Source organism: Camellia sinensis, chromosome 13 (assembly GCF_055761805.1).
Source record: "Camellia sinensis isolate YWXY chromosome 13, ASM5576180v1, whole genome shotgun sequence".
In the NCBI taxonomy this organism is placed as follows: domain Eukaryota; kingdom Viridiplantae; phylum Streptophyta; class Magnoliopsida; order Ericales; family Theaceae; genus Camellia; species Camellia sinensis.
In genome coordinates this window covers 73,681,433-73,702,539 of record NC_138973.1, presented here as the reverse complement: position 1 = coordinate 73,702,539, position 21,107 = coordinate 73,681,433, and the positions used below count along the sequence as shown (strand labels likewise).

General features: G+C 35.9%; 1 protein-coding gene across 15 annotated transcripts in view; it reads right to left on the bottom strand.

The window, feature by feature from the left end:
- Nucleotides 1–19,531, bottom strand: part of LOC145788754 (mRNA-capping enzyme subunit alpha-like) — a 39,553-nt gene extending 20,022 nt beyond the window's left edge. For 12 of the 15 annotated variants that reach the window (XR_014349031.1, XR_014349035.1, XR_014349033.1 and 9 more), the window contains exons 1-2: nucleotides 17,082–17,396; nucleotides 16,704–16,889 (exon numbers count right to left, since the gene is read on the bottom strand). Coding sequence is in view for 4 of the 15 variants with exons in the window: in XM_082902525.1 (XP_082758651.1) it covers nucleotides 16,704–16,889; nucleotides 17,082–17,086 (191 nt within the window). In the remaining 11 variants the exon portion in view is untranslated. Of the gene's footprint in view, nucleotides 1–2,348; nucleotides 6,875–16,703; nucleotides 16,890–17,032; nucleotides 17,397–19,386 lie in introns of those variants that run through there. The other 3 variants (XM_082902527.1, XM_082902526.1, XR_014349034.1) reach the window with 3 other exon arrangements.
- Nucleotides 19,532–21,107: the final 1,576 nt, after the last annotated feature.

Here is a 21,107-nt window from a genome sequence, read left to right as displayed (position 1 = left end):
CAAAACTTGTATCTAGGAACATCAACAAATCATAGGACTGGATGAGGAATAACCTCATGAGAGGAATAACCTCTCATCATCTTTATTAGCAGGTCTATTCTATCTTAGTGTCCACACGTCCCAACATCTATACAATGGATTGCATAGGGGCAATATTGAAAAAGTTCTTTCTAGTATATTGCTGCTGCCTTTCTTGCAACTTTCATTCTTTTAGAACTATGTGGTATGGTTCAGCTACCTACCCGACTGAATTATTTGGCCCACTCATTATCAATGAGATCAGGGTACTTCCAGCAAGAAACATATCGAATAGTCGGAGCTCGGTTAGCTGAAAATCAAAATTTAGAACTACCAGCAATCATAAAGGACCTACATCTTAAGCAGTAGATGAAGTGAAGAAGTGCCAAAGTACAGCCAATCAAATTCATCAAGCCAAAATTCAAATTGTTTGCATAAACTTTTATTAGTAATCTTAACAACCATCCATTAGAAAACATGAAGAAAAAAGATAGATGCATATATATAAAACTATTGTCACATAAATTTTATCCCGATTGAAGTCACTTATAATGAGAAGAAGCTCTATTTCATACACAGTCTAAGTACAATCTAAGTGCCTCCAAGCCATGTAACATTTTAAAATCATCAAAGGGAGGGGGGGAAAAAAACAAACAAACAAAAAATAGCCTTTCAAATTACCTAATTCAGAGAATTCTTGATTCCATCCTATTTACTATTTTTTATTTTTGACAAGTAACTCAAATTACCAGACCAATTTTCTACAATGCACAATTAAGTCAAGACTTGAGAGTTCAATCACAAAGACAATTCACATTGTAGTCGAAGAATTTACAAAACATGATGATTGAATCGTGGAAGAATGGACGATAACAAGTAAAATCACAAAACTCATGTTAATCACATGATTCAAAAAATTCACAATCATCGAGATTGCTTAGTCAAGCATACAAAGAGAGATTTCTCGCAGTTAAAAAAAGCTTGCTCGATACCGATTGTACAGTAGATAATACTGTACTCGTTGTCTCAGAGTAATCTGATTCGTTTGATGGACATAGAAATGGAATGTATGTATGTATATAGTTATACATTACATGGATATATATATATATATATAGAGAGAGAGAGAGAGAGAGAGAAAGAGAGAGTACCGAAGAGCAGAGAAGAGAGCTGGATTACAGAGACATCAGATGGATTATAGATATCAGTGAGTCTAAAAGTTTGATAACATCAAATGGATTTAATAGTGAGATTGAATTTGCAATCACCTGCAAGAAAAACCATAGATAACTTCATTTGACTAACGCTAGATAAAATTACAAAGAACTGCAATCGTAAGATTGTCATATCAATTTGATGAGCAAAAGATAACTAAATTAATCACAATAAACCACAGAAATCTGATCTACAAAACCAGATCAAACACAATTTCAAACTCAAATGAGAACAAACCAACAAAAAAATGTATTATTATAGTGCAAAAAATAAAAACAAAGGAACTCTCAGATACAAAACCAGATCAAGTACAAATATGAAACAAATCAAAACAAAAAACAGAGGAAATTTGAAGAGAGTTGGTACCTAATTTGTACACAATGCGTGATAGGTGAGCTTACTCTGCTGCATTTGAGAACTCCAAGAGACCTTTTCAATGCGGTCTACTAGTAGAGATAGGGTTTCTCTGCGATGAATCAAGCAAATTGCAGCGAGATATGTACACAGATACAGAGAGAGCAAGATTGTGCGAAAGAGAGATTGAGAGTTCAAGAGAGAAAGAGAGATCGAGACAGAAACAGAGAGATTGAGAGATCGAGGGAGAGATTCATACTGATGGAGTCCTTCAGACAACGATGGGTACGTGAGCGAGAGAGAGAGCGAGAGCAAGAGCGAGATAGAAAGCAAGAACGAGAGAGAGAGTCGAGTGAGCCTGCTAGGGCAAAACCAAAGGGCGCAAATAAATGAAAAATAGGGACCTTTTACTACCTACTTGCGTTTCATCATGCTGTCGCGTTTTTTTTTTTGCCACGGATAATCAAACAGTCGCAAAAAATTAGACGCAAAAAGTCAATTTTGTAGTAGTGTATTTAGAATTCAGATTCAACTACTTCCAGTTTCCTTTATCATCACTGAAAATCTAAATGGCATTACAAGCTGAAAGCTAAATAGGTTAGTTCAACGTGTATCTAGGGTACAACTTTCAGGCCCTCAAGCAAGGTTTATAGACACGCACATTTATACGCCTCACATTTTTGTTGTATGTTTTAATAAATAAGAAGCATAACAAAAACATATTGAGCATACAAAATTGCTCCTTTTGCATCCTAACTTACTCTTTATTCTCGTTGCATCGATTGCAATGGCTTTACTAGATTAATTCCTTCCGGAGATCTTGGCCAGAGTTCTCACAGTGCCCTTTGGAACCAAATATGCCAATAAAGTATTTGACCACAATCAGCAAAATACAATCACAGGTAATTTATAAAGACCAATATCAATCTTCACTACCCAAGTAACCATATAGGACAAATCAAATTAGCTGCTGAACCAGTACCAGCTCCAAAATCCAATACCCTTGTTGGAGAAAACCCAGGTAGCCTTGCAGGAACCTTGAATTGAGTTGAATTGCATTGAATTTCAAGTCTAATAAATTCAAATTCAATCAGCCTAAAACCAAAAATACGTACAAATAAAGGACTTTATTTATTACGTCACTTAAAACTCTATGGCAAGCAAAGTAGACGGCAGGCATTCGAGAAGCCACATAAGTGATGGGGTCTGGTCCTCTCCGTACTAGAGACCAATGTCCATCTTCGACGAGCTCTTTGGAGGTGAAGGCTGTGATCTCAAGATTCACATCCTTTATATCGTTAAAAGCCTGTCACAAGCTCATGCTCATGTAAGTCTCCTCTTGAGATGTGGCACCATTGGGGCAGTGGAACCCTAATAAAATATTTTTTTTAACATACAATGCCAACTTCTCTCTCTCTCTCTCTCTCTCTCTGCAATGCTGCCGAAGGAGGTTTTCTCTCATAACCGACCAAGAAAAAAGATCGAATCTCACCCTCTCAAGAAACCCCTGATATCACAAAACTAGGGTTTTGGCTTTAATTTCTGTACAGAATCATGAAACTATGGTTTGGGTTTTGGGTCTTGGCTTCAGTTTGTGTAGAATTGCGAAACTAGGGATTGGGTTTTAGGTTTTGGGTTTTGTTTTTGATCTTAAAATGCGTTTCTGATTTTATTTTGCTTTACTCTTAACTGCTACTCACACAGTTGAGCCGTCTCAATATAATATTTTGATAAAATAAGTTTCAACAAAGAAGGTAAATTTGAGAATTCTTTAATTTTAACGCAACCAAGCTGGGAGAGTTTGTTCTAACAAAAACTCAATAAAAAAATGTTGATATTTTGCAGAATGAGGTTTAAACTTTTGTCACTTACCTACAACATTTAGTTTGTTGGCCTAATTTGCGATGGCTTGGTGGTAAATATGAATATTTGTGTAGGATTAATGGCGTAATTTTTTTTTAGAATTAGGAAATAAATTAAGTTCTAAACTTGGAAAGGTCATTAAAAAATTAATTGTACATCTAGGTTAAGTTTAAATTTATAATTTTTATTTATCCTTTATGACGTCCATGCTTTAATATGTACTAAATGGCTATGATAAATGGACTCGGATACGGGTGTCGGGTGCAGGTATGTATCTAGAGATCGGACTCATCAAATCATAAATTTAAAAAAAGTCATATTTTTATATTTTTAACCTACCATGTAAGATAAAATGGAACTATATGTAACTTACAATATCAAAATGATATTTATAACAATTATACAACAATAAGTACATATAATAATAGTGTTATATACAATTATACTAGAACTATCCGTTGAGAAGTATCCGACACATATCCAATATCCTTGTCAGAGTGTCGGGTATCCAACACGGGTATTTGATTTATTTTGAAGAGTCTGTATAACATAGCTAATTGGGTGTTGTTTTTTTAACGTCCATGCTTTACTCTCTTTTTTTTCCTTTTTTTGGAGTGTGTCAGCGCTGTTTTTGGACTCTTGTAATGTTTTAGCATTAGAGTTTATAGAGCTAATTTGTAATTAATTTAACTGATTCAATTGCTGGTTTTAATGAAGTTTTTCTATAATGATTTTGTTTGACTTGTCTTGATTGTCACTGTGCGGCTGGTTGTTGATTTTCATTAGGATACGCCGGGAGTTTTAGGAAGGCATGTGTATTTTGTTGTTAAGTTTGTTGGTGTGAGTTTTAGAAAAATATTTCAATCGCATCCTTACAACCTTGAAACCAAATAAACAAACAAAATCGTGAGATCGATAAATCCAACTTAAAATAGTCTTAATACACACATATATATATATATATATATTAAAATGAAATTTCAAAAACCTAAGAAGTTGCAAAGTTCACCGAACATTTTACATTCATTATAGATTTCTAAACACATTAAATACATTAATTTTACATTCATTAGAGATATCTAAACATATTAAATACGTTAATAACAATTAATAATAAAAAATAAAAACTACTAACCCTATTGAATCAAATAAAATTCCTACATCTCGCAATTGTCCATGAACCTGAAATCATCAATTAACCATATTCACAATTACTTACATTTCTTCCCTAGCTGGTTGTTGCCATAAACCTGAAATCGTCATTAACCGTATTCATAATTACTTGCACTTCCTCCCCATCTGATTGTTCCAGCAACATTACAGCATGCAAATAAACTGGTTTCCAAACTCATTAATGAGCGTGACAATGGATTTTACATCATGTTCTCTCATTATCGAAAGACATTGCTCGCTAGCTAAACAAACACCAGCTGAAATAAATACTTGATTGCATACAATTAACTGCTCTCTTAGTAGGGCCACTTAATTACATGTCATCCAAAATGCATAAGAACATCATATGCAGCTATTAACTCATCCCCAGATTGTTGATCTTCCTCAACATGTGGCCTAAAGATCGCAATTCTTTGAGCATTTGCTACATATTGGAATTCTAACCACGGAGTTGCATTTGGGAAAAACATTACATTCAACGGTAGGTTCGCGTTCCTATCCAACCAAACTCGTCTATCAACCTAGCAATGATTCGAACATCATCTTCTGTGACAATCGGGATTTTTGACTTTTGAACAAGCCGTCTACCTAAATTATGGAGCAACCTTGTCACATGTCTTAGTAATAAGTTTGAATTGAACCACAAACAATATGCTTGTCAAAATTCTGCAAGTCGCAAATATCCATTGGTTTGTTGCTAAAATTCTACCATTTTCCTGTGTGCTACGTTTTCGTTTTTTATTTACTGTGACTGCCAAAAATAAAACAACAATCAATACAAAATCAAATAACAATTAAACCAAATAATTGTTAGTTACTAAATGTTAACATTTCACTGCACAGTTGAGAAGAGCATGTCAAAAAAGCAATTAACCGTGCCCGCTATCAACTTTGCTACTCTTTGACGTTTCCTTTTGACATGCTCTTCTAAAATGCGCAGTAAAACGTTAATATTTAATAACAAATAATTATATTGTTTAATTGTTATTTAATTTTTGTATTGATTGTTGTTTTATTCTTGACAGTGACAATAAATAGAAAACGAAAACGTAGCATACGAGGAAAGGGTAGAATTTCAACAACAAACAAATGGATATTTGTGACTTACTGAATTTGGACAAACACATTGTTTGTGGTTAAATTCAAACTTATTACTAAGACATGGGACAAGGTTGTTCCATAACTTAGGTAGACAGCTCGTTCAAAAGCCAAAAATCACGATTGTCAAAAAAGCAATTAACCGTGCCCGCTATCAACTTTGCTACTCTTTGACGTTTCCTTTTGACATGCTCTCCTAAAATGCGCAGTAAAGCGTTAATATTTAATAACAAATAATTATATTGTTTAATTGTTATTTAATTTTTGTATTGATTGTTGTTTTATTCTTGACAGTGACAGTAAATAGAAAACGAAAACGTAGCATACGAGGAAATGGTAGAATTTCAACAACAAACAAATGGATATTTGTAACTTACTGAATTTGGACAAACACATTGTTTGTGGTTAAATTCAAACTTATTACTAAGACATGGGACAAGGTTGTTCCATAACTTAGGTAGACAGCTCGTTCAAAAGCCAAAAATCCCGATTGTCACAGAAAATGATGTAGAAATCATTGCTAGGTTAATAGACGAGTTTGGTTAGACAGGAATGCCAACCTACCCGTTGAATGTAATGTTGTTCCCAAATGCAACTCCGTGGTTAGATATCCAAAATATAGCAAATACTCAGAGAATTAAGATATTTAGGCCACATGTTGAGGAAGATCAACAATCAAGGGACAAGTTAATAGCTACACATGATCTTCTTATGCAATTTTGGATGGCATGTAATCAAGTGGCGCTACTACGAGAGCAGTTAATTATATGCAATCAAGTATTTGTTTCAGCTGGTATTCGTTTAGCTAGCGAGCAATGTCTTCCGATAATGAAAGAACGTTATGTAGAATCCATAGTCACACTCATTAATGAGTTTGGCATATTCCTAAACCGGTTTATCCGCATGCTCCAATGTTGTTGGAACAACCAAATAGGAAGGAAGTGCAAGTAATTATGAATATGGTTAATAGACGATTTCAACTTTATGGCAACAACTAGCCAAGGAAAAAATGTAAAGTAATTATAAATACGGTTAATGAACGATTTCAGGTTTACGGCCAATTGTGAAAAGTTGTAGGAATTTTATTTCATTCAACAGTGTTGTTATTAGCCTCTTTTTTTTTTTTTTTTTTTGATAATTGTTATAAGCTTACTGAATAACCAAACCAAACCAAACCAAACGAAGCCTTAAGTCCCATCAAATGGGGTCGGCTACATGAATCCTTCTTCTCCACGCGGCCCTATAAGCTTACTGAATATGTTTAGAAATTACTGATGAATGGAAAACAAAAATGTAGTACACAAGGAAAATGTAGAATTTCAACAACAAACGAATGGATATTTGCGACTTACAGAATTTGGACAAACACATTGTTTCTGGTTAAATTCAGACATATTATCAAGACATGGGACAAGGCTGCTCCATAACTTAGGTAGACGGCTTGTTCAAAAGCTAGAAATTCAGATTGTCATAGAAGATGATGTACAAACCATTGCTACATTGATAGACGAGTTTGGTTGGACAGGAACGCCAACCTACCCGTTGAATGTAATGTTGTTCCCAAATGCAACTCCGTGGTTAGACATCCAAAATATAGCAAATGCTCAGAGAATTACAATATTTAGTCCACATGTTGAGAAAAATCAACAATCAGGAGACGAGTTAATAGCTACACATGTTCTTATGCAATTTTGGATGACATGTAATCAAGTGGCGCTACTAAGAGAGTAGTTAATTATATGCAATCAAGTATTTGTTTCAACCGGTGTTCGTTTAGCTAGCGAGCAATGTCTTCTGATAATAAGATAACGTGATGTAGAATCTATAGTCACACTCATTAATGAGTATGGTGTATTCCTAAACTGATTTATCCGCATGCTCCAATGTTGGAACAACCAAATAGGAAGTGCAAGTAATTATGAATATGGTTAATGGACGATTTCAACTTTATGGCAACAACCAAACATTGAAGAAATGTAAGTAATTATAAATACGGTTAATGAACAATTTGAGGTTTACGGACAATTGTGAGAAGTTGTAGGAATTTTATTTCATTCAATAGTGTTGTTATTAGCTTCTTTTTTTTCTGACAATTGTTATTAACATACTAAATATGTTTAGAAATTACTGATGAATGCAAAATGTTCGGCGAACAATGCAACTTCTTAAGTTTTTGAAATTTCATTTTAATATATATATGTATAAAGACTATTTTAAGTTGGATTTATCAATCTCACAAAGTTGTTTGTTTAATTGTTTATTTGATTTCAAGGTTGTAAGGATGCAATTGAAACATTTTTCTAAAATTCCCAACAACCTCAAAAATAAAATACACAAGCCTTTCCTAAAACTCTCAGCAAATCCTAATGAAAAGCAACAACCAGCCGCACACAGTGACAATCAAGTCAAATACAATCGTCATAGAAAAATATCATCAAAACCAGCAACCGAATTAGTGAAATTAGAGTTATAGAGCTAATTTGTAATTAATTTCACTGATTCAGTTGCGGGTTTTGATGAAATTTTTCCATAATGATTTTGTTTGACTTGCCTTGATTGTCACTGTGTGTGGCTGGTTGTTGCTTTTCATTAGGATTTGCTCGGAGGAAGGCACATGTATTTTGTTTTTGCGTTTGTTGGTGAGATGAGAGTTTTGAAAAAAATGTTTTAATCGCATCCTTACAAGCTTGAAACCAAATAAACAAACAACTTCGTGAGATCGATAAATCCAATTTAAAATAATTTTAATATATAAATATATATATTAAAATAAAATTTCAAAAACCTAAGAAGTTGCATAGTTCGCCGAACATTTTACATTCATCAATAATTTCTAAACATATTCAATACGTTAATAACAATTATCAAAAAAAAAAAAAAACTACAAACAACACTATTGAATCAAATAAAATTCCTACAGCTTCTCACAATTGTCCATAAACCTGAAATCGTCCATTAACCACATTCATAATTACTTACATTTCTTCCCTGCATGGTTGTTGTCATAAACCTAAAATCGTTCATTAACCATATTCGTAATTACTTGCACTTCCTCCCTATCTGGTTGTTCCAACAACATTGGAGCATGCGGATAACCTAGTTTAGGAATACACCAAACTCATTAATCACGTTCTCTTACTATCGGAAGACATTGCTCGCTAGCTAAACGAACACCGGCTGAAACAAATACTTGATTGCATATAATTAACTACTCTCTATGTAGCGCTACTTGATTACATGCCTTCCAAAATGCATAAGAAGATCATGTTCATGTCTTTCCCAGATGAAATAACGTATCGACCACCATTAATAAATGTTTTGTCCAAAGTATTCAACAACAACCACGTGGATATTTGGCACGTGGCACGCAACGTGACAAAGACAAGACTAACACACTGCAGTTCTGAATCACGTTTTCGATCGACAATGACATTATCAGCACCAATGGGCCAATACAGTTCTTCGGGCCAAAGGATAATGGCTGCACGGTCGTCAGCAAGTTCAATTCGAGATGGGCCTAAATTATTCAGTCGCCGCGACAGGACTATGCCAACACGTGGCCCATTATTAATCAACACTGGGCCCAACACCTAGCGGACCAGTCGACATAGGCCCATCTGTAAGTGAGGCCGGATCCAATAATTTCGAGTCATCAAGGCTCACTACGGATGAGGCATCCAAATAAGTAGTTTCGCCGAACATTTTACATTCATCAATAATTTCTAAACATATTCAATACGTTAATAACAATTATCAAAAAAAATACTACAAACAACACTATTGAATCAAGTAAAATTCCTACAACTTCTCGCAATTGTCCATAAACCTGAAATCGCCCATTAACCACATTCATAATTACTTACACTTCTTTCCTGTATGGTTGTTGTCATAAACCTAAAATCGTTCATTAACAATATTCGTAATTACTTGCACTTCCTCCCTATCTGGTTGTTCCAACAACATTGGAGCATGCGGATAACCTAGTTTAGGAATACACCAAACTCATTAATGAGTGTGACTATGAACTACTTTACATCACGTTCTCTTATTATCGGAAGACATTGCTCGCTAGCTAAACGAACACCAGCTGAAACAAATACTTGATTGCATATAATTAACTGTTCTCTATGTAGCGCTACTTGATTACATGCCATCCAAAATGCATAAGAAGATCATGTTCAACTATTAACTCGTCCCTTGATGGTTGATCTTCCTCAACATGTGGCCTAAATATCTCAATTCTTTGAACATTTGCTACATTTTGGATATCTAATCACGGAGTTGCATTTGGGAACAACATTACATTCAACGGGTAGGTTCGCGTTCCTATCCAACCAAACTCGTCTATCAACCTAGCAATGGTTTATACATCATCCTCTGTGACAATTGAGATTTTTGACTTTTGAACAAGTCGTCTACCTAAGTTATGGAGCAACCTTGTCCCATGTCTTAGTAATAAGTTTGAATTTAACCACAAACAATGTGGTTGTCCAAATTCTGTAAGTTGCAAATATCCATTCGCTTGTTGCTGAAATTCTACCATTTCCTCGTGTGCTATGTTTTCGTTTTTCATTTACTATGACTATCGAGAATAAAACAACAATCAATACAAATTAAATAACAATTAAACCAAATAAATATTTGTTACTAAATATTAACATTTAACTTCACAATTGAGAAGAGCATGTCAAAAAAGCAATTAACAATGCCCACCATCAACTTTTGTACTCTTTGACGTTTACTTTTTTGACATACTCTCCTAAAATGTGCAGTGAAACATCGATATTTAGTAACAAATAATTATATGGTTTAATTGTTATTTAATTTTATATTGATTGTTATTTTATTCTTGACAGTGACAGCAAATGGAAAACGAAAACGTAGCACACGAGGAAAGGGTAAAATTTCAACAACAAACGAATAGATATTTGCGACTTACGGAATTTGGATAAATACATTGTTTGTGGTTAAATTCAAACTTATTACCAAAACATGGGACAAGACTACTCCATAACTTAGGTAGACTTCAAAAACCAAAAATCCCGATTGTCACAGAAGATGATATACAAACCATTTCTAGGTTGATAGACGAGTTTGGTTGGATAGGAACACGAACCTATCCATTGAATGTAATGTTGTTCCCAAATGCAACTCCGTAGTTAGATATCCAAAATATAGCAAATAAGAGAATTAAGATATTTAGGCCACATGTTAAGGAAGTCAGGGGACAAGTTAATAACTACACATGATCTTCTTATGAAATTTTGGATGACATGCAATCAAGTTGCACTACTAAGAAAGCAATTAATTATATGTGATCATGTATTTGTTTCAGCCGGTGTTCGTTTAGCTAGCGAGCAATGTCTTCCAATAATGAGAGAACGTGATGTAGAATCCATAGTCACACTCATTAATGAGTTTGGCTTATTCCTAAACCGGTTTATCCGCATGCTCCATTGTTGTTGGAACAACCAAATAGGAAGGAAGTACAAGTAATTATGAATATGGTTAATGGACCATTTCAGTTCTATGGCAACAACCAAACAGGAAAGAAATGTAAGTAATTATGAATATGGCTAATGAACGATTTTAGGTTTACGGACAATTGTGTGAAGTTAAAAGAATTTTATTTTATTCAATAGTTTTGTTATTAGTTTTTTTTTTTTTTTTTTTTTGGGTAATATTAATGTCCTGAATATGTTCACAAATTACTGATGAATGTAAAGGGTGTTTTTGGTAACGTTTACGTTTTTAGTTTATATTTATAAAAATTTTATAAACTATTTTTTGTTTATTTTTTGTTTATTTTTATAAAAACATAAACTACAAACGCGTTTGGTAATTGACAAAATGTTTAAAAAAATTTAAAATATAAAAAAGAGTGAGAAATGGCAAGTGGTGGCAAGTTGCGGCGGAAGACGGTGGTGGAAAGTGGTGACGGTGGGTGGTGGGTGGTGGCGGGTGGTGGCGGGTGGGTGGTGGTGGTAGCGGGTGGTGGGTGGTAGTGGTAGGTGGGTGGCGAGTGGTGGTGGTGGAGGGTGGGTGATGGTGGGTGGGTGGGTGACGGTGGCGGGTGGTGGGTGGTGTTGGCAGGTGGGTGGCGGATGGCGGTGGTGGATGGGTGGGTGACGGTGGCGGGTGGTGGGTGGTAGCGAGTGGGTGGTGGTGGTGGCGGGTGGTGGTGGTGGTGGCAGGTGGGTGGCGGATGGCGGGTGGGTGGTGGGTGGGTGGGTGACGATGGTTGGTGGTGGGTGGTAGTGAGTGAGTGGTGGTAGTGGTGGTGGTGGTGGCGGCGGCGGTGGTGGTGGGTGGTTGGTGGTGGCGGCAAGTGGGTGGCAGATGGCGGGTGGTGGTGGTGGTGGTGGTGGTGGTGGTGGGTGGGTGGGTGGGTGACAGTGGCGGGTGGTAGGTGGTAGCGAGTGGGTGGTGGTGGCGGTGGCGGTGGCGGGTGGTAGGTGGTGGTGGCAAGTGGGTGGCGGATGGCGGGTGGTGGTGGTGGTGGTGGTGGTAGGTGGGTGGGTGACGGTGACGGGTGGTAGCGAGCGGGTGGTAGCAGGTGGGTGACGGGTGGGTGGTAGTGGCAGGTGGGTGGCAGGTGGCTGGTGGTGGTGGGTGGCTGGTGGTGGCTGGTGGTGGATGGTGGGTGGTGAGTGGTAGTGGCAAGTAGGTGGCGGATGGTGGTGGCGGGCAGTGGATGGTAGTGGCGGGTGGATGGCAAGTGGGTGGTGGGTGGTAGCTGGTGGTGGCAGGTGCGTGATGAGTGGTGGGGGGGTGGGTTGTGGTGACGGAAGACGGTGATGGAAAATAGTGACGGGTTGTGGCTAGTGTTGGGTGGTAAACAAAAAAAAACCTCAAAACTCAAAACGAAAACACATTTTTTGTGTTTTCATTTTTTGGCCAAATTTATAAACTGGGACCACTGATTTATAAATTAAAAATTTTACCAAACATGTTTTTATTTGAGTTTTTAAAATTTTTGTAAATATAAACAGAAAATTGAAAACGTAAGTGTTACCAAACGGCACCAAAATGTTTGGCAAACTATGCAACTTCTTAGGTTTTTGAAATTTCATTTTAATATATATATATATATATATATGTATGTATTAAGACTATTTGCAATTGAAACATTTTTCTAGAACTCCCAGCAACAAAACTCGAAAACAAAATACAAATGCCTTCCTAAATCTCCTAGCAAATCCAAATGAAAGTGCAACATCCAGCCGCACATAGTGACAATCAAGGCAAGTCAAACACAATCATCATAGAAAATTATCATCCAAACCAGCAACCGAATTAGTGAAATTATAGTTAAAAAGCTAATTTCTTGTTAATTTTACTGATTTAGTTGCTGGTTTTGATGAAGTTTTCTATATTAAATTTGTTTGACTTGCCTTGATTATCACTGTGTACGGCTGGTTGTTGCTTTTCATTAGAATTTGCTTGGAGTTTTAGGAAGGCAGGTGTATTATGATTTTGAATTTGTTGGTGAGAGTTTTAGAAAAATGTTTCAATTGCATCCTCACAACCTTGAAAATAAATAAACAAACAACTTCGTAAGATCGATAAATCCAACTTAAAATAGTCTTAATACATAAATATATATTAAAATGAAATTTCAAAAACCTAAGAAGTTGCATAATTCGCCTAACATTTTACATTCATTATATTCAATACGTTAATAACAATAATAAAAAAAAAAACTACTAACAATAGTATTGAATCAAATAAAATTCCTACAACTTCTCACAATTGTCCATAAACCTGAAATCGTCCATCAACCATATTCATAATTACTTTCATTTCTTCCCTGTCTACTGTTACCATAAACCTGAAATTGTCCATTAACCATATTCATAATTACTTGCACTTCCTCCCTACCGGGTTGTTCTAACAACATTGAAGCATGTAGATAAACCGATTTAGGAATACGCTAGACTTATTAATGAGTGTGACTATAGATTTTACATCACGTTCTCTCATTATTGAAAGACATTGCTCGCTGGCTAAACAAACATCGGCTGAAACAAATACTTGATTACATATAATTAACTGCTTTCTTAGTAGCGCCACTTAATTACATGCCATCCAAAATGCATAAGAAGATCATGTGCAGCTATTAACTCATCCCCTAATTGCTAATCTTCCCCAACATGTGGCCTAAATATCGCAATTCTCTGAGCATTTGCTACATTTTGGATATCTAACCACGGAGTTGCATTTGGGAACATTACATTCAACAAGTAGGTTCGCGTTCCTATCCAACCAAACTCATCTATCAACCTAGCAATGGTTCGTATATCATCTTATGTGACAATCGGGATATTTAAGTTTTGAACAAGCCGTCTACCTAAGTTTTGGAGCAACCTTGTCCCATGTCTTAGTAACAAGTTTGAATTTAACCACAAACAATCTGTTTGTCCAAATTCTGTAAGTCACAAATATTCATTTGTTTGTTGCTGAAATTCTACCCTTTCCCTGTGTGCTACGTTTCCGTTTTTCATTTACTGTGACTATTGAGAATAAAACAACAATCAATACAAAATTAAATAACAATTAAACCAAATAATTATTTGTTATGAAATATTAACATTTCACTGCACAGTTGAGAAGAGCATATCAAAAAAGCAATTAACCATGCCCGCTATCAACTTTGATACTTTTTGACGTTTCCATTTTTGACACTCTCCTAAATGTGCAGTGAAACGTTAATATTTAGTAACAAATAATTATATGGTTTTATTGTTATTTAATTTTGTATTGATTGTTGTTTTATTTTTGACAGTGACAGTAAATGGAAAACGAAAACATAGCACACGAGGAAATAGTAGAATTTCAACAACAAACGAATGGATATTTGCGACTCACTGAATTTGGACAAACACGTTGTTTGTGGTTAAATTCAAACTTATTACTAAGACATAGGACAAGGTTGCTCCATAACTTAGGTAGACAGCTCATTCAAAAGCCAAAAATCCCGATTGTTACAGAAGATGATGTACAAACCATTGCTAGGTTGATAGACGAGTTTGGTTGGACAAGAACGCCAACCTACCCGTTGAATGTAATGTTGTTCCCAAATGCAACTCCGTAGTTAGATATCCAAAACATAACAAATGCTCAGAGAATTAAGATATTTAGGCCACATGTTGAGGAAGATCAACAATCAGGGGACGAGTTAATAGTTACACATGGTCTTCTTACGAAATTTTAGATGGCATGTAATCAAGTGGCGCTACTACGAGAGCAGTTAATTATATGCAATCAAGTATTTGTTTCAGTCGGTGTTCGTTTAGCTAGCAAGCAATGTCTTCTGATAATGAGAGAACGTGATGTAAAATCCATAGTCACACTTATTAATGAGTTCAGCGTATTCCTAAACCGGTTAATCCGCATGCTCCAATGTTGTTGGAACAACCAAATAGGAAGGAAGGACAAGTAATTATGAATATGGTTAATGAACGATTTCAAGTTTATGGTAACAACCAGACAGGAAAGAAATGTAAGTAAGGCCAAGTTTGGGAAGATCTAAAAAAGCCAAAAAGCCAAAAAGTTACTCAAAAAGCTAAAAAGTTAACACTATTCACCAAAAGTCAACAATTACTGCTGCACAACTCCCAATTCAAATTTTTCCCTACAAATCAATTTTTACAATTTTTTATTACACATTTTTCAATAAAAAGTCAAAAAGTTAACCCAAACATCCATATTTTCAACCTCAATTTTTTAGTCCAAAAAGACAAAAAGTGCACTTTTTTAGTCTTCCCAAACTTGGCCTAATTATGAATATGATTAATGGACGATTTTAGATTTATGGATAATTGTGTGAAGTTGTAAGAATTTTATTTGATTCAATAGTGTTGTTATTCGCCTTTTTCTTTTTCTTTTTTGATAATTGTTATTAATGTATTGAATATATTTAGAAATTACCGATGAACGTAAAATGTTTGGCGAACTATGCAACTTCTTTGGTTTTTGAAATTTCATTTTAATATATATATATATATATATATTTTATTTATATATTAAGACTATTTAAGTTGGATTTATCGATCTCACGAAATTATTTGTTTATTTGGTTTCAAGGTTGTAAGGATGTGATTGGAATTTGGAACATCTTTCTAAATCTCCTAGCAACAAAACTCAAAAACAAAATACACATGCCTTCCTAAAACTTCCAGCAATTCCTAATGAAAGAGCAACAACCAGCCACACACCGTGACAATCAAGGCAAGTCAAACACAAATTATCATAGCAAACTTCATCAAAACCAGCAAGCGAATCAGTGAAATTAATTACAAATTAGCTCTATAACTCTAATGTTAAAACAATATAAGAGTCCCAAAACAGTGCGCGCACACACAAACAAAAAAAAAGAGTAAAGCATGGATGTCAAAAAATAACGCCCTATTAGTACATATTAAAGCAAGGACGTTACAAAGGATAAATAAAAATTATAAATTTAAACTTAACCTAGATGTACGATTAACATTTTAATGACGTCTTCCAAGTTTAGAACTTAATTTACCTACAAATTCTAAAAAATAATTATGACATTAATCCTACACAAATATTCATATTTATCACCAAGACATCACAAATTAGGCCAACAAACTAAATGTTGTAATAAGTGACAAGACTTTAAACCTCAGGTTACAAAATATCAATATTTTTTTATTGAGTTTTGTTAAAACCAACTCTCCCAGCTTGGTTGCGTTAAAATTAAAGAATTTTAAATTTAACTTTTTTATTTAAACTTATTTTATCAAAATACTATATTGAGATGGCTCAACTGTGTGATCTTTATCTCAGATTTTCAAGTAGTAGTTAAGAGTAAAATAAAACAAAATCATAAATGTATTTTAAGATCAAAAGCAAAACACAAAACCCAAACCCACAAAAATTGAAGGCAAGACCCAAAACCTGTTCCGTGATTCTGTACCGAAATTGAAGCCAAAACCCTAATTTTTGCCAGAGGTTACCTGAGACGGCAAGATTCAATCTTTCCTTCCTGATCAGTGATGAGAGAAAACCTTCTCCGGCGGCATCTATTTGATAGAGAGAGAGAGACGTGTGCCATGAGAGGGAGAAGTTGCCTTTCGATGTGCCCTGGTGTGAACTCCGGCGTTGAGCTCCAAAAAAACTTTACTTCAGAGCGGGGAATCTTCCTACAAGTGAGCACCAACTCAAATGTGTTAAAAAATGGTTTGATCCACCGAAGCTATTTGAGAGAGAGAGAGAGATGTGGAAGAGAGAGCGATGCGTTTGAGAGGAAGAAAGAGAGAGAAAGAGAAGAGAGAGAGATTGAAACCCTAGAGACAGAGAGAGAGATCAGTGAAGAAAGAAGAGGGCGGCGAGACCTCATCCGTCGTCTCCGCCGGCGATGGCGGCGGCCAACATCTCCACCGTCAGCGTCTCCACGCTTCAGATCTGAGATCGTGCGATCTCATCGCCTCCATCTCGCCCACCATCGCTCTCCTCCTCCTACTTCACCCACTCTCACTCTCGCCGAAGCCGCCGTTCTACCCTCTCTCCTCTCTCCCTCTTCATCTCCGATGGTGAACCACCAGAAGAGAGAGGGCTGATTTCCGTGAGTAAGAGCATCCACAAGTGTTACTGTGTATGTTAGTGGCAGATTTTAAAATTTTGGTCAGTGGTGGACTAATGATGCTACAATGGAGGAGCAAGGATCCGTTAGAGTGATTTTTTTTTAAAGTTTACTAGAGTGTTACATTGTATTGGCAAGTCACATCAATTTTTTTGATGTGACTTGTCAATAAATCTCAACCACACAATATAGTACTTTAGGAAACTTTAGAGAAATTTCATGATCTTGGTGACAATGGAGTTGCTAAACATGCCAGGTGTGTTAAGTAGCTGGCTACAGTTAACAAGTTGGATAGTCAGCCAACAAGAGAGAGAAGGGAAACAGGGAGGGGCACTGGGACAAGGCAGGGCGGGTTGACTGTACTTCCAAATTATTTATTTATTTTATTTATTGTGTATATATATATATATATATTTTTTAATACATACTTTAACACATCTATTATGGGGTGTTTTGAGAAGTTGGTAAAAAGTTGACTTTTGAATTTTTATCAAGCTTTTTGACTTTTTTGGAAGTGATTTGAGAAGTTGGTAAAAAGTTGACTTTTTTGATTTTTGGTTTAATATTTTTTAAAAGTGTCACACCACTCTAAAATGACTAAAATATCCTTACTTTTTGTTTTTTGAATTAATTAATTAAAATTTTGTAGAGGGTTGTTTGGTAAATTTGAGTGTTGCGTTTTTGGTCTTCCCAAATGGGATTTGGGGCATTTTGGGCAACCTGGCGTTTTTGGCAACACACACAAAAAGCTGCGTTTTTGGTGTGTTGCCAAAACGGCACTGTATTACTATTCACCTATTAAATTAATAAACTCTTAACACACATTTTTTAGAGAAATTACTCAATATTTCCGTACTACCACGTGTCTGTATTCCCTAATTAATTATCATTCAATATGTCCCTCATGTTCTCTAATTACTCAATACAATACACCACTTTCTTCACTAATTATAATATTATTGAATATCACGTATCCATACTTCGGAATTACTAAATAATTATCTCATTTTTAGGTTTCACTTTTATCACTTTTTGTTATATAGCACACTTTAACACACATTTTTAGCTACTCCATTATGGATGCTTTAAGGCGTTGCCAAAAGTTTAGGCCTTGTTTGTCATCCTCTAAAAATATCAAAAAATTACTATATTTAAATTATATACATCTCTACCACATCCTTTTAAACTTAACACATATTTCATAAAAAAATCAAAAAAATATACTTATTTAGAATATCCCAAACATCTCTTTATTCTCACTTTAGGCGAGTTTTTACTCTTTTTTTTTTTTTTTTTCCTTTTCTTTCTTTTTCATCATACCAGTTTTGCCAAATCGTTTCCTAAAAACCGGCTTTTGAAAAGCCACGGTTTACTTTACAAATTTGATTAAAATAATAAAAAACATTTATCACAAGCCATTTTAATTACAAAAATGCTTTAGAGCTCTAATATAGGAGCTCTAATAGCTCTAATGGGAAGATGGGTCCCACCCTGATGTGATGTTTGTGCTTTGTTTTGTTTTTTTTTTTTTTTTTTTTTTTGCTTTGACACATCATTAGAGCTCAAATTAGAGCTCTATATTTAGAGCTCTCTATCATTTCCCTTTTACTTAAAACTTAATTAATTAAAAATGATTTTCTAATCTATGTTTTTACACTATTTTTTTTTTAAAATTCATTTCCAACATAAATATTTTTTAGCAAAAATATAAGATATACAAAAAAATGGGTTTCAGAAAATCATTTTATAAAATGGTTTTAGAAAAAAATGTTTATAAGACGACTTTCGAAAAGTCGTTTCTACATAAATTTTAAAAAATAAATAAATAAATAAAACCGGGTTATAACTCTCTGACCCACGCAACCCACGTTTTTTTTGAACTTTTCTTATTCTCCAACACTTTACATTAGAGTAATCAAACGAATCAACTAACAATGATTTTACAAAATTTATCAAATGACCAGAATAATCAAAAGGATTTACAAATTGAAAATAATTAAAATGAAATTTTTTGTAAAGAGATTTAAAGAAAACATATTGTATGCCACCCAAATTACCTCAAATCAATCTCCTCCGTTACCAACACTCCAATCTCGATATTTCTTCATAGATGTCCAAAAATGGTGACTTTTAAGGTATAAGATATGTAAGACTTGACAAAATCTATAACTCTTATCTTCTCTCAACCGTGGGGTGTATAGGTAGTGTATAAGTGTGTTGCTTGATCCAAAATGTGAAGGGGAATGGTGTATTTATAGAGTTCAAAAAGCTTCCTCCATAATTTTCTCAAAGCTTCCTCAAAAATCTACCCAAGCTTCCTAAGCTTCTTTAGTAATCCATCAAAGCCTCCTTAATAATCCATCAAAACTTTCTCAACAATCCATCAAGGCTTCTTCCACAATTCATCAAAACTTCCTCAATAATCTGTCAAAGCTGTTGGGATCTGGGATCCCGCCCAAGACCTTATAGAAATCATTGCAAGCAGAAAAACACACCCACATACAAGGAGACACAATATTTTACGTGGTTCGGCCCAATGCCTACGTCCACGGGAGAGTAACCGGTTATCACTATACCAATGAGGAGATTACAGAAAGATTACAATAGAGGAGGAGCTCACACTCTCCTCACTCAGCCACTCACCCGTCTCCCTCGCTCACACCGAGGGAGACGGTCTCTCCGCCTCACATCTCTCGCACTCTTTGGTTCACGGTTTTCTTCCTCACTCACTTACTCACACTTTGGCCTCTCCTCTCAATCTCCATTTATAGGTGAGGGAGTAGGTGGGAGAGCCTTTGGGCAGCCTCCATCCTTGACTCTTCAAGATGGTTGGTGGCCGCCAAGCTTGACTTGGTTGGTTGCCTTCCATTGTTGACCAAGGTGTGTTCCCATGGAAGAGCATCACCTCCTTCACATGGGGTGAATTCAACAAATCACCCCCTCAACCCATGTGAGGTGATCCACTGCATACACTGCTGCTAATCTTGTCACGCCCAAAAGACCAACAGAATCTTCATCTCCTCACTGAGACATTGCATCCCCTGAAGCTAGAGATAAAACACCAGAGATACAAGAGGAGGAGGGAATCCGACATCCTCAACTCAACTCACACCACTCTCTGATTTGGAGAGAGCCACTGCTCCTATCTCCCACAGATCTCTTCCATGCTTCCTGTCTCGGATGTCTATACCTGCTATCCTTGAACTTGCGCAACCAAGATATCCGACACCCCCTGATTGGATGTCCTGCACCCCCTGCTTGGATGCCCTTGACTATCATGCAACTCCTTGCATGATGAACACTGGAGCAACTAGAAAACTTCAGAGTTTGACACATCAACATCCTCAAGTTTCCTTGCTCGGAGCTTATTTCTGAACAACCAGCCTTTGCCCTTCTGCACTTCTGAGCAACCTCCTGGCGTTTTCACATACGCTTGTTGTCTGTGCTGCAATCCCTGATGTTCGGTTCTGTCTCACTTGTCCGTACTGATGTTTGACAGTTAGCCCTTCTGTCAAGACAACTTCCACCGGTCTGTACAAGTTACCACTATGCAACTCCGTGCATAGTGCTCGCACCCATGGCTTCTGGTCTCCCTGCGTCAAGCTTGCTTGAGAGATCTGCATCAACTCTATCATCTGCTGCCATGGAACTAAAGAAACCACCATAGAGAAATAAGACTTGCCACTCCTTGGCACGCACTCTTGCGTTTTACCTGTCTCAATTTCTCTGTCTGGAAATTCCTGTGAACTGTCAACAACCCGCTGCTGCACACTCTTCT